The sequence below is a fragment of the Gasterosteus aculeatus genome, chromosome 1 (assembly GCF_964276395.1).
Source record: "Gasterosteus aculeatus chromosome 1, fGasAcu3.hap1.1, whole genome shotgun sequence".
NCBI classification, from domain to species: domain Eukaryota; kingdom Metazoa; phylum Chordata; class Actinopteri; order Perciformes; family Gasterosteidae; genus Gasterosteus; species Gasterosteus aculeatus.
This window is the reverse complement of record NC_135688.1, coordinates 11,805,356-11,819,764: the sequence shown is the minus strand read 5'-3', so window position 1 is coordinate 11,819,764 and position 14,409 is coordinate 11,805,356. Positions and strand designations below refer to the sequence as shown.

At 42.9% G+C, this 14,409-nt stretch overlaps 1 protein-coding gene across 2 annotated transcripts in view; it reads left to right on the top strand.

The window, feature by feature from the left end:
- The window catches only part of LOC120822870 (CD166 antigen homolog A), a 38,566-nt gene that overhangs the window by 16,897 nt on the left and 7,260 nt on the right, over positions 1-14,409 (top strand). For both annotated transcript variants that reach the window (XM_078098458.1, XM_040182825.2), the window contains 5 exons: positions 11,852-11,958; positions 12,179-12,395; positions 12,506-12,570; positions 12,912-12,999; positions 13,218-13,391. In XM_078098458.1, the coding sequence (XP_077954584.1) occupies positions 11,852-11,958; positions 12,179-12,395; positions 12,506-12,570; positions 12,912-12,999; positions 13,218-13,391 (651 nt within the window). The remainder of the gene's footprint in view (positions 1-11,851; positions 11,959-12,178; positions 12,396-12,505; positions 12,571-12,911; positions 13,000-13,217; positions 13,392-14,409) is intronic.

Sequence of the window (14,409 nt, the reverse complement as noted above, 5' to 3'; positions counted from 1 at the left end):
GCAGCCATAGAAGGACTCAGTGGTTGGACGGCGCATGTTAATCCCCAACCTTTCACAGGACTCCCATCAAAGCGGACGTCGGGCCACGGGTATTAAACGTGAAGCCACACAGATTTGGTGTGCAAGCAGGTACATAATCCTTTGTATGTGTTATCTGCATTCCGTGTATTCCTCCCATCGCTGTCTGCTCTGATCGGCAAGCGGAGGCTTTCGGAACCTCCCCCCTCCCCTCTCCCCCCCCCAGGAGCCAGAAGCGAAGCGGGACACAATTTGAAGCCGTCATGCCCTCGTAATAGCAACCAGGCTGTTTGGCTCATTGGAATGGGGTGGGGGGGGGCAATTGCTTGCTCTGTTTCACGGTGCAGGGTCAGAAGGTCAGGCCTGTCATTATAAGCGCACAACGTTCTACAAGACTCTTTGCTAAATTAATGTGAATGTAGCAGCGCCGCCACGGCAATTACAAGTGATGAGAGCTACACGAGCCATCTGCTGAACAAGCGAGAGCATCTACCTGTTGAGAGTTTCTGTTGCTTACAGCAGCATTTGCAAGGCAAATTGCTACGGAGAAAGCAGGTGCTGCGCATCGCATTGAGACAACGCTACAACTATTGCCCACGTCTTCAGCACTCTTGCATTTTGTGTTTGGGAAACAATTTGTCTGTGTCACACGCGGCGTCTAATGAAGCACTTTAAGATCGATGAGTCGATGCGTTCTTGTTTACCCGCGCGGAGAAGGGACGCGCTCCGGGCCGGTCCGTCCCAACTCTTCCTCCACCAACGACTGCAAACAGGGCTTTGTTGTGGCAGCAGGTTTTATTGGTATCCTCGGGCACCTGCAACTGTATTATGGTCATACAGAGAGTAGAATAGTAAACACAAGTGCTCCCCCAGGCCTAATGTGCCGCCCCTGTTTTTCCTGAATTTCCTGTTTATGGGGGCATGAGGGCAAGGACAGGGCGGGGCCGCTGTTACTGGAAAGGGAGCACTTACTGTGGAGACAGACTTGAAAGTACTTGAACAAAAAGCTTATTGCAGTAGGACTAGATAGTGGGAGCTGCTAGCTGTGGTAATCGTAATACAAGGGAATGATCTAATGCTACAGAATGTTCCACCGGTGTAAGGATGCTTTTAGTCTGATGGTGCTGAGGACGTTTCAACATGTCTGTCTTTTTGCATATTAAATATGAGCGTGAGGGTTTGGCTGCAACAAACTTTCATTTGCATGGAAATACCCGTCACATGTTGCCAGAGCTTAGAGTGGCAGGTGCAAATCTGGCTAACAGTCCAAAACCCAAAATCTATTTAGTTAGCAATGATATAAAACAGAGAAAAGTACCAACAGTGTTTGACAGTTCTACCTTTTAAAAAGGACTAAATTGAACAATCAAGAGCTGAAAACGATTAGCAATTGGTAATTACTCAAACACCAACCCTTCTGTACTTCAACTATCGTCTCTCTTTTATTTCACAGTAACATTTATGTATTTTAGACATCTCTTTCAAGGACCAGAAAATGATTCTACTTTATAATCAGTGTACCATCTTCTAGACCATTTAGATGGGTTGAAATGAGCTAGGACTGTAACAATTAATCAATAGGTATATCGTCAAAATATTCTTTAAATGTCTTGCTTTGTCTAAAACAGAATTAAAAAGACAACAAACTAAAAACAAAAGCAAGAAATCTTAACCCTTTTAAATTTTGAATCAGCATTGTGTTTTGCTTGACAAATGACACAAACATATCAGCAATTTCTGTTTTGTTGATGAATCAATTTTATAATTGGTACATTTTTGCAGCACCAGCCTGCCTCTTCTCCGCTGGCTTTTTCCGTATGACGTTATTGCCGAGGTCCCTTCAGGCCATGAATAAAACTGATTACAAACGATGTCCATCTGTAATCTCTTGCAATAATTGCTCGTCCTGGAAGTCGGTCCTGCTCGCGTAGCCTCAGTCGCTTTAGGTAAGCGAGGCCCGCAGGTCCGCGTCGACGCATTCTACCGAAACCTGCCGCGTGATTCCGATTCCTCCTGAAGAGACCCGCCGAAAAGACGGCGCCTTTGATGTCGAGCGGGTTGTTTTGAATGTGTCAGGAATATTTAAAAGCTGCCTATTAACGCGCCTGGCTGCCAAAAAAAGGCAAGGGTTGTAACAACTTGGGGATTCACGTCTTGACTTCAGTTTATGAGAATCAGTTCAAAGTCGTCAGTAATTCAAAAAGCACCGCCACGCTTTTAGGGGCTCCATCTGGAGCATCACACCATCTGCTGCACCTCTTTAACCCATACATTTATTTTATTAGTGCGTAAACATGTATTTCATTATTGGTGTGACTGCATTTCTAAGCCTTAATTGGGTTGATTATACTTCCCAGTGATTGCTGGAGGACAGGAGACTTTGTGGTTGTTATTACAATTACTGAAAGTTGGAAAACCGCACGTGCTCCCATCACGTGTGCTCCGTAGCCTCAAAGCCGGTTCAAACACTCAGAAACCATCGACCTTGTGATCATCTACTGGCTGTAAGGCCAAACTTCATACAATTAAAATGTTGTAAGTCTAGTTGGATACGTCTGAGTTCCACACCGCCATGTCCAAACTGCAGGTAATGGAAGATGTTATTTTCTTGTAAATACGTGTAAAGTATCAAGGCTGCCGAAACATTGTTTAAAAAGTTTATTTTGGAAGCAAACTTTTAGGTCCTTAAGTAAATCTTTAAGTAACCGCAAAATATACTTTTGATTCAAAGCCTCTGTGAGTTTTTTGAGTTTGGATGGAGCTCATCATTAGGCATGAGCAGGACAGATTTAATAACGCTTGTGGGATCCTCTAGAATAATAAAGTTCGAAGCCTCTTTGGCATATGAGAAAGTCATCGCGTTTAGATGACTCGGCAATTAAGAATGAATGACTGTTTTTGAACCGCTCGTCTTTATTGACTGGATTGAAAGTTAATAAGCCCCAGCTTTGATAACTCACACAAAAGCAGCAATATAACTCATAAGAAAATGAGATAGATGCCTTTTATTTGCGCCTTTAGGCATTCAAGTGAAAACAGTATTGAATGTCAGTTCCCTTTCATAAAAGAAAGTCGGATAATTAAATGCAATACAATTTGTTTGTATTAACACAGACACCGCGTACACGTGATTCTGCTGTCTCCCTGCAGCAAATGTTCTTGCCTGAGAAACGCAGTCCTCGTGGCACAGTGGAGACGCGGGGATCCATTAGCTTCCCCAATAGTCTAAGGGACTGACGGGGAACTTGAAAATCAATCTCGTTTTTTCATAGCCTCGAGCCTTCGGTGAGTTGATGTACGCTTTTCCTGAAGGGGGGGAAATGAAGTAATTGCCCCAAATATAAGGCGGTGGGTTGCATTAGGACGGGTTAATGGATAAGTAGTAAGCGGTGCGGCTCTGCCTAGTTAATGGACTAATATCGCCTTTAATGGCACGCCACTAATGGGAGTTGTTGGCGGACGCTTACAGTCGGGACTCCTCTGATCTGCCCCAAGTCTACCCGCAGACACCTCACAAGCACTCCTACCCTCCGGTCCCCCGGCCCGCACCCTTCAAATACATAATTCATGGTATAATGGACGTGATTTCTGAGTGCACTTAGCACCCGATCACTCCGGCAGCCGGCTGCTGTCTTAAGAGCAGCGCTCGCACTTGTGCAGCTCATATGCTTACGCAATTTATGGCATTTTTTAAAGAGGATTTTACGCAGGCTTGTGTGGTCGAGTGTAAGGAGGAGAACATTTCAAAGACTAATGATCGTGCCAGAAGATCAATTTCTAGGAAACCTTATGGCAAGTAATTTAGAGTGATAATCACCCTTCTTATAATGTGCTTTTATCTTTACCATCTGTCACGCTCCGAGCAAAATGTAACAACCGGCAAGAATGTGCAGAGGCACACACAAGGTATTAGATACTTATCTACAGATACACTATATATGAATGTGATACTCTCTCCTATTTGTATAGGCATACGTTCTTAAGCCTTATGGTAACATTAATTAAAGACTTATTATATCACATATATTAGATTTCACAGAACAATTTAGGCCAAATTAAAGCCCAATCGTCTTCTTTGATTCTGCTGTTTGCATCTTAAGAGTAAAATAGTTTGTAAAAGAAGTTGAATATCATTTATTAAATACTGTTGACAATAGTTCCCTTTTTTGAATATCTTATTAGACTCACTTGCTAATCTGAGGGAGAATGCAAAAGGTCCTTGAATATTTGGCAGATTCTTCCCTTTATTCAGCAAATCCTTACATTGTGTCTCTTAACCAGCTACGAGGCTTGAAGGCCATTCAATGTTAGTTGGTTAGTCTATAAAGTGCAGGAATTCAGTTGCACACATCTTTGCCGTGTTGTGGCACTTACTGGAGCATATCCCCAACGGGAGAGCTAGTAGGGCAGCGCCGTCTACCTGGCGGTCTAAGCTGCATTGTGTAGCTCGCCACTGTATTGTTTTACTCATTGAAAAACGAGTCAAACACAGACAACGTGTCACCAGGAGATGTTTTTTAACTGAAACCTCAAGGAAATGGAGAACTTTTACGATCTAATACATCAACAGGAAACATCCATTTTTGATACCAGTCCCACATTCTTTTCCCCATTAGCTAAACCAAAGCGGGACAATAAAGTGATAAATTACTCGGGGGTCCTTAATGGACCACAATGCAATCCTGTCACAAGACATCCTGTGTATTCATCTGCAGAACAGGACTCATTGCTCCCTCTGGGTTTATTATTCCACCTCTATTATAGTCTTCACCTACACACAAATAACCCGTACAAATAATCCACATGTTGTCTGGGGATTGTCAGCAGGGATTCCGGGAATTGCAGGAAATCGAAGCGGTGGAAGCAAACAAGTCATGATGTACTCTGCACTGAAGTCCCTCTCAGAAATTAACTCCTGCTATGCAATCCTGCAAAAAGAAAAGATGTAACAGTCAACAACAGCTCACCTGCCTCTGTCTGCACATTCGGATTCAAACATTGCTGAATTGGGATTGGTGCACAGAGGGTTAGGGGTTAGAGTTAAGCCTCACCCAGTGCACACCAGCAAACCAATCAAATCCAAAGTTCAATTAACCATGGCAGAAAGTGTTGTCATCATTTAAAACCCCACCAGACCAAGAAATATGTTTTGCGGCTGCATTCAACATCAAGGATTTATGGCATGAAAGATTTACCCGCAACAACATGGCGTTTCTTTAGAGAAGCAACCAACGGTTACACAAGTGACTCGAAGCACTTAGAGGCAAAATAAATCTGTTCCTCTGCTTTGAGCCCTTCTCTCCTTCTTTGTCTCGATCCTCGACGAGAAGCGGGTGCTGCAACCCGACCCCTCGGCGGCAGGTCTGCACAGGTGCTGAGGGCCCGCCGCAAGACTAGCCTGAAACCAGAGGAAATGAAGCCAGCATTTCTTTTGTTTCGGGGGAACAATGGGAACCCGACAGGTGGGACTTCAAGCAATGCATTACGACTGTTCCCGCCTGCTGCCGTCCGTAGGTGTTTGTTGACCACACACGATGCAGCAAATGAACATTGTTGTCTTTCGCCTGAGGGGAAGAGAGCCATCAATGTGGCCTGCTAGACGAGCCGCACTGGAAACCACATTTTATGTCTCTGGAAAGCGTAAAGAATGCTAAGCTATTCATTGCTCCGGTGTATTGTAAGTCGAAAACGCTCACTGATGAGGGCTATTTCGGTAAACGTTTGTCCTCTGCGGCGCTTACATTTTGTATAAAGAAAGGAACACCTGAAAACACTTTACAGTTTTTGACTTATTTTCCCAAATAACATGAAAATAACATGAGTCGTAAGTTTTCAGAGCACATTGCCCTAACAATGTGTCAATCCTGCTGAGGGTGAAAGAGTGGATCCATTATGCTTGATATACTCAGACTAATAATTTGGTGTGTACTACATCATACTCCATTTGCTTTCCATTCTCCAAAACAGCAGACCGGCTTGCTTTGCCCTGAGGTGACAAACAAAGCTTCGCTCACAGTAAACAGTGAAATGTGAGTTGTTTTTTCTTTTCTCAGGTTGGCCTGTTTTTGACACAAAACAAGATAGTAGATTTATTGATTAATGCTAGAGATTTTCATGCAAATATTCCATAAATTCTCAATATTTCCTGCTCGTCATCTCGAAATATTTGGTCTCGGTCTGATGATTAGACGAAGCAAAACATTTAAAGACACCTCCCCAGATTCATTTTAATGGTCATTATCTAGACTAATTCCCCATTCCAACAGTTCTCATTGCATGGCTGCATCGTCTTATTAATGTTAGAAAATATCACACACTTGTTTCATGCCATAAAACCGATGAATACGTTACACGCAACAATGTTTCTTATGATACTTCTGGACAAGAATCTGCAGGAACTTGATCACAGATGGAAAACACAGACAAAAAAAGGAAAGGTTCATCTGGACTGCACATGGGGCCTGTGGGTAAAAAGGCAGAAAATGAAACTTCTGTGTCCATGAAGGGACCTTCTTTTCAGATCTATTCTCTCTGACCTTTACCCCCTTCTAGAGGTCAAAGCGGTGCAGAGAGACATCTCTAGGGTGTTGGACAGCTTTCGGTGCCCTGTAACAGATGGTGTAGCAAAAGACGAGGCTTGTAAAATGGCTCAAAATCTCAATGTCACAGACTCATTTCACACAATGAGGCATTTGTTTCTAAAACGACTTCCACAAACTAATGGTTTCTGTGTTCAGGCAGCTTCATCAACAACAACTGCCTTTTTAACAATTATTGAATTATTAAAGCAGTCATTTATCAAGCAGAAATAACAACTATTCATTGGTGGCTTTTCTCAAATGTGGAGCTCTAATAAACTGATAGTAAACTGAATTCCTTTGGGTTTTTGACGATTTGCGTAAAATAAGGAAAGTGAAAAGTTTCTGGTATTTTGTGCAAAACGGGTTATTAAGAAAATAAAGAGCAGATGTTTGTTGCATTGTTAAATCGGCAGCAATTTCAAGGACGACTGACTAAATCGGCGCATGTGCCTGTAGGATTCGATGTGGGAACAGAACAACCGGAGCCTTTAGGTCGTACCACGGCGTCAAGCCTGTCGATGGAGGAAAAGTAACGGGATCGTCAAAAGTCTTTCGGCATTCATCATGTAGGAAGCGGGACTTTGCAATTATGTGCCTATCCGACAGAAGTCGCAGAGGCCACTTTTCAAACAACCAATTTACTGAAATCCTGTCGTCACAAGAGCCGTGCTGCTGGAATGGCTTAAAACCCATAAAAGCGAGGCAGGTCTAATGTGTCGGGGAAACACTACCAAGTCCCTCCTCCTGCCGCAGCACACAGAACATACAGTACAAATCTGTTTTGCTTCCATCCTCATTACGTGCTTCCAAAATAAAGTCACTCAGCTGTGGGCGTTAGGGTATTTTGTTCAACCAGCAGCTCACCTTTTTGTTTTAGGCCATAAAAACAGGCAATTACAGCAGTCAGAAAAGGCTAAATTATAGCGCACACATTGCTGACATTTGGAATGGTGCCTCCATGGTTCAGCTTGGACCATGAAGAGAAACTTTATGTGTGCGGTCAGTTATCCATCAGTGACATAATTTACAAGATCATTCCAGGCGACAGCAGTCCTTCTGTTTTCTTTACAGGAAACAATGAAATATTTTGGCCAAATAATTCACTGATCCCTCCTTGTTTTAGCACTGGTTAAATTATTTAAGCGAAAGAAGAAGAATAACGCGGAGGGTTACCTTTTCTTTGATTTCTCGGTCCTTAGGCAAGCACCTTCCACTATAAGAATCTCTCCTTTCCCCAAGTATTATTGATCTAGTAGAAGCGGTTCTGCCTGCTGCCGAACTGCTTGTGAAGCGAGGCTATTTGCCACCAAGTCCTTTGTGGACATGTGCCGTGGGATCTCTATTCACTGCACAATCCTCATTTTCAGCACTTAATACGTTTTCTTTCGGATGTTGTAGCTGAATGACGTGCACACACTCAAACACACACACACACACACACACAAGAGGGAGTCTGTGAGGTAGCAAAACAGGGATATAGAGACTAGTGTGGGATGGTAGCTGATTTCCCTGGCGAGCTTATATCTGAGCTGTCGTCACCTGTCTTCTCCGGGATAGAGGCACCTTAATCAGGAACATGAAAGTGTCTCCCGTGGTGCTGCCTCCTGTCTCTGCCACTCGCCTGCTACCTGATTCACCAGCATTTAAGTATTCGCTATCCTTCCTCTCCATAATCAGAACTCTGCCTTATAAAGTATAGAGGAATTCAAATCAAACATTGCTGTTCTGGGTTCAGAGGTCTTAAGGTAGAATAAATTGTTTGCACTTGAACAATTTCCTGTTTGGAGAAATACAGTCTTCATCGTAATAAACATACTCAACATTCCTAAGCTTGTTTTTTTCATTAGTTGCATGTCTCAGAACATTCCTTCAGTTTGGAGTCTCAGAACCCCCCCCACAACCCCTCCAAAAAGAAAACAGTGTTTTTTCATGAGCTTTTTCTGTGATAGGCGTTAATCGTCTTTCACAGCAATATGCCAACCAAGTCTCAAAAAAGCATTGTTCTGTTATTGGAGTTTTCTAATTGTATGTTCATCGTCTCTCTACAAAACAATTAGAATGAATGGCAATGTACTTGTCTATGAAAAGTCAAATTAGGTTTTATATTATGCATCACAATGCTTTACATTATAAAATGTGCAAGTCCAGTTTTTGGCAAAGATTCTCACCACCTCAATGCTAAATCTAAAGGTTAGACTGTATCATTGCTCCCCCATCCGAATCAGATTTTATTGGTGTGCATAGTGTGCGTTGCGTGCGTGTGTTTGTCAATGTACAGACACACTGTTCACCTACTTTTGTGCTGAAGGATTAACTTATCTCAGTAAGCAGCAGCAGCAGCTTTGTCTTTTATAACTCAACATGTGCGATTTATTCACGTTTTGTTACAATGACTTCTGCGCAGATAAAGCCTTTTCCTTCACAGAATCAAAAAGTTTGCAGAGGCTGAACACAGCTTTATTTGAATATTCAAAACTGCCTATTTGAATTTGAAATGTAAGAAGTCTATTATACAGGAAGTGCGATAACCTTCACAACCCTGCAGGGCTTGCAATGTAACCCCTACTCTTGTGATTTAACAATTGTACGATTCAGCATGTGAAAGGTTCGAGGCTCAATGCTGCTAAAACACTCAGATGTCAACTACTTTCTAACAGTTTAGATGGTTCCTGGACAATCAGGATATTGTGGCACCGACATACCCAGCTGGGACACATCATGTATACTGACTTAATTATTTTTGGCACAGTAAAGTACCTCCAAATTGATGCAGCAGGATATTATTGGATTTGACAAATGTGTAAAACATGTGTCCTTGTCCTGCACAGATAGCTCATTAACTCAACCTCCTAATAGATTCACTATGTCTCCATTTTCCACGCTAGTGTGTGCAATCTTTTATGCCTCGACCAGAGTCCTGCATTTTGTAGCTGAAAGACATTCACGCATGAGAGTCAGTTTCATTAGGTTTACATTAGAAAGACAAAGCAGGGGAGTGGTGGACGCCTTCATTAGCATCTTATGTTTGCACCAGTAATCTGCATTAGTTCAGGTGGATGGGCCTGGTTTTACAACCTCGTTGCCAATATCTTGATGTCAAAAACACTGTGAAATACAGGCACAAATATGCAGACTATTAGCTGTCCGCAGGTAATTACATAGATTTCATCAAATGATTAAGATACGAACTGCCATTGCATTGTCATGAATATGGGAATGCAGAAAATGTGTTTTAAGTTTGGTAATTCCCGTATTGGGGTTAAATGCTTGACTTGATTCTAAAGAAGCTCGTAATTCTTTTGAATTCACTTACTGGTGCCAAAGGAACTGGTTGAATTTGTGGCAAATTACGAATAATAAGATGAATCAATGCAGGAGATTTAAGTGTCGGCAGCGCTCATTCCTGTGTTTGGTGAAGAATTCCTGGTAAAACTGTCAGCAGTTGGAATGTGGTGAGGTTTATTTTCATCCCTCGCCGTCACCATTAAATGTCGCTGAGCTTTATTTAAATGCAGGAATTGTATCCGTGTGGCTGACGCGCCGCAGGATCAGTGTTTAATAGGTTTTTTTCAATGTGTTGCTTTGATGTTTACAGAGTTTTAGAAACCTGTAATTATATCTTTATCTCATGCGTGTTTGAACCCGTTGCTGTCTTCCGAGTATGTTGTTTTCCTCTCTCTGTAATGGTAATTCATAATGTTTTGTGTCCATAAATTCAGCTCTAAAGGAATGTCATAGTTAATTGACAAACACTAAAAATAGTTATTCAGTTCACTCCTTTGGTTTGCTTGTATCTACTCTGCCTGTTGTTTTGTGCCATTCTACCCTTGAATCGGCCACAGGTGCGTTTTGTCCCTTTGCACAGAACCCGGCGAACGTTTTTTTCTGCTTTCCAGTCTTTAAGCTAAGCTAAGCTTAGTTTTTAAAATTGAACAGACACTCGAGTGGCATCAAAACTTCTCATCTGGGATATGTGGCCATTCCTTCTGCCCAGCCACAGGACACGGCAGTCGCATTACTGACAAAACTGGCAGGAAACAGCCGGTAGAGAAATTGCATTAGTGCTAACGGCAAAACGGGAAATGCTCTGTAGAAAATCACTTTATTAAATTGTCTGTTGTTTGTCATCTGCTTGTTGTACTGGCTTTCTTGACATGCTTTCCGGACTCTGGTTAGTCCAACGTCAGACTCTATGTTGTTTCAGGGCGGACGCCTCATGAAGATGAGTGACACGTGTGTGGGCCCGTGTCCGGAGGACGGCACCGTGTTTAGTTGAGGCTAAATATCCGATATTGTTGTGTGTCTTAACCGAGACAATGCATTGTAATAACAACAACACGTCTGATGGGTTTAACTTGTGGGAAAAAAAGCAAAAGTTGTTGGAAGCAGACTATTTTTTCCCAGTTATTACTCCGTAGTAAAAGTACTTACTTTAATTGAAACAGGCTTTGAATGAATATTAAGCGAGTAGCAAATTAATTTGCCGCCCCCCTCTTTGCACCACTCTAAGGAAACCTTTAAATGTCGGCGGAGCTCACAGGGAAACTTAGACCGGATGACATTGCAGTTTGACACAGTTTGCAACAGTTTTGTAGCGTGTGAATATCATCACACAATTTCAGGGTTGAATGGACACCTAGTTTTGCACTCCTCCTGTAGAATAAAGGATGGAATGTGTTTGCCCACTGCTTTGTTCTTTTACACTTTACTGAACAGCCGATGAGCTGTTTTGAATTTTAGCTGTCATATTTTCTTCCACATGGCGCCTTATCATGCAGACAACTCGGCCTCAACCCAGAGAGGTCTGAAATGTGGATCTAAATACCCCCCCAAAAAACGTGCAGCACCTCATTTTTAGTCAGGCCATGGCAGCCTCTCCTTCCCTAGAGCCCTCTGGCTCTAACCCCTCATCGCGGGCCCATTGAGACTCGACTGCTGCCACCCTCCCCCCATCCCCCTTTCTCAAGCACTTTGTCTCCATGGTGATGTTTTTAAAGAAATTTAGGGCAGGGGGGGAGGGCGGGGCTGCAAAATTTGCAGAACTCCATAGAAACTGTTGTTCTCGGTGCAAAGGCAAACACTAAGTGGCGTTGATGCATTTCATTCTAATACGTATAGAAAGAGGGGGACAACAGCATTCCGGATTTAAATTTTCCCTCGCAAAATGTCACGCTGCGTTAGAGAGACGACCAGATGTGCGCTTCGGAAAAAAAAGTCATTAAAAACTGTTTCCCTTCATTTCTCTTTTGCAGCCAGCAGTTTGGAGACGGTTATCGGCCTGTATGGAGAAACATTTGAGATCCCCTGCAACAATGGAGCCATAAAATCAGAGGACATCATAATGACTAAATGGAAATATGTAAGTCATAGTGACGGTCAATAAATTCAGAATGGTCGTCCCTGTCTGACACCCACTTATCATGTCTGAGCCACGCCCCGTCTGAGTGCCGGGTGCATTAGGCCGCGCATCTGTCCGCTCCACACGACACTGAATGAACAGAGCGGAGCAGAAGACGGCGTGCTGGAAGACGGGAAGTCAATGCCGTATGTTTAACAACTGTCTCTGCTCTGCCCTCCAGGACAAAGGAGAGGGGACTCCGGGAGACCTGCTGGTCAAGCAGAAGAATCAGAACGTCTCAATCAGCGCCACTGATGAATACAAGGATCGCATTCGCTTGGCTGAAAACTCCAGCCTGCTGCTGTCTGCGGCCAAGCTGAGCGACCAGCGCACCTTCACCTGCATGGTGGTGGCCGGCGCCGACATCACAGAATATCCGGTTCACGTGGTGATCTACAGTGAGTACAGGCCGGCTTGTGTCTTTTGTCACTTCAGGTAAATTGCCATGATGGCTGACATGCAGCGTGCACACTGACACCCTGTCCGTTCCTCTTCTAATGCATCGCAGAGACGGCGGCGGGCCTTGAGATTTCGGACAGAGCCGAGGAACTAGAGATCGGCAAACTTACAAAGGTGGGTTTTTAAATATAAACATTGCTTATGCCTACATTATTTTACACGGTGAACCATCAAGGGAAATCCCTCACTTGAGCTGAGGTAACTAGAGGCATAGCAGAGACCATGTTACTACAGTAATGAGTTCTTTGAAGTGATGCTCATGAATTACTAAAGGAGCAGAATCTCCTCCACTGCAATTAAAATACCCACGGGATCTGAGGGGCTTAAGAAGTGCTTAGGGCATTTCATGGTCGGAAAGACTCCGAAAAAGCCAATTTGCACAGATGTTTGGTCATTTAAAAAGATGCAGGCTTATTCTAAATTCATGAAATGTTTTTTGGGTTATTGTTCAACAGCTTGGGACATGCGTTGCAAAAGACTCTAACCCAGCTGCAAATATAACATGGCTCAAGAACAACTCACCCCTGGAGGCTGATGGGAAAGGTGCGTATTCTTCCTCCTCTTGGATGATTATAAATGCCAACAAAACAGCCCTTTTGTCGTGCTGACATTTTTAAATGTTACACACACAGATGTATTTATTCTCTCCGACTGGAACAGTAAATTATCCTTCAGTGATTAATTGCGCCGCACTCGCTGAGTGCGCGAATGCCGGCTTTGGGTCACGACACCCTTTTTAAAGTTGTTTGTTGCCCGTCCAGGGATATCCATCAAAGCCTCGGTGCTGGTGAACCCCGCTACTGGCCTCTCAACGACCACTTCCACACTGGAGTACTCGGCGCAGAAGGAAGACACCGGCGCCGAGTTCACCTGCAGCACTAAGCCCACCGTGGGCTCAGAGCTGTTCTCCCCTCCAGCAACCTTCACCATCACCTGTGAGTCCACGCATTTTCCAGGATTTCTCGAAAGGATTAGTTAAACATTTTGGCTACTTTCTTGGCCAGAGTTGGATGAGAGGATTGATACCAATCACACGGCAGCGCTGTAAACACGAAGGCGCAGCCAGCAGCTGGTTCGTTTGGCTCAGGGTACGAGGGAAAACAGGGAAACAACTAATACATTTCCACCACACCAGCAAGGTCCATATGAAATATAAATGAAGGAAACAGGATACATGTTAGCTTTTAGAAGTGCTGGTAAAAGGATTGTTTATGATTGCACAGAGCCAGGTTGGATACTTCTCCCTGTTTACAGCCTTTATACAGAGCTACACTGACCGTCTCCTGCAATATTCATACATACACATATATATATATATATATATATATATATATATATATATATATATATATGTAACCAAGCCATATGAGAAAGGCATGGATCCTCTCTGCAAGAAAGTGAATGTGCGTATTTAATCATATTTTCCACAGTTTCTTTGGTATGTCCTCATAGATTATCAAAACAACAAACATTGCTTATTGGCTTGGGTATTTTTCCCAGAATCCAGATGCAGGCTGGAGTTCTACAAACATTTCCTATATTTTTTAAAGAAAATACTTAAAGCAGGTAGTTTCTGTCTGGCTTTATTCCAGTCTTCCTGCAGCAGGGCTTTCTCCATCATTTCATACCAGGTTCATCTGTTTAAGAATTGCTATACATGCTTTTCCTCTCTTTTTCACATATTAAAGACAACATTTTATGTTGAAACACTGTTTTCAGTTCATATCCTCCATTATTTAAGTGTGTTAATGTTTCTATTTACTCTAATCATATCTTTCTCTGTTTTTGGCAAAGGTATCATAATATGATGTTCATTTACAAATACAGTCTAAAGTAACACTAGCATGACTATTTAAGTAAGGTTTTAAGTGTCTGATCACATCAGCAGCAGCTGTAGCCATTGAAGCTAAACTGCCTGTGTATTTTATAGACTATATTAAGAGTGTTTTAATA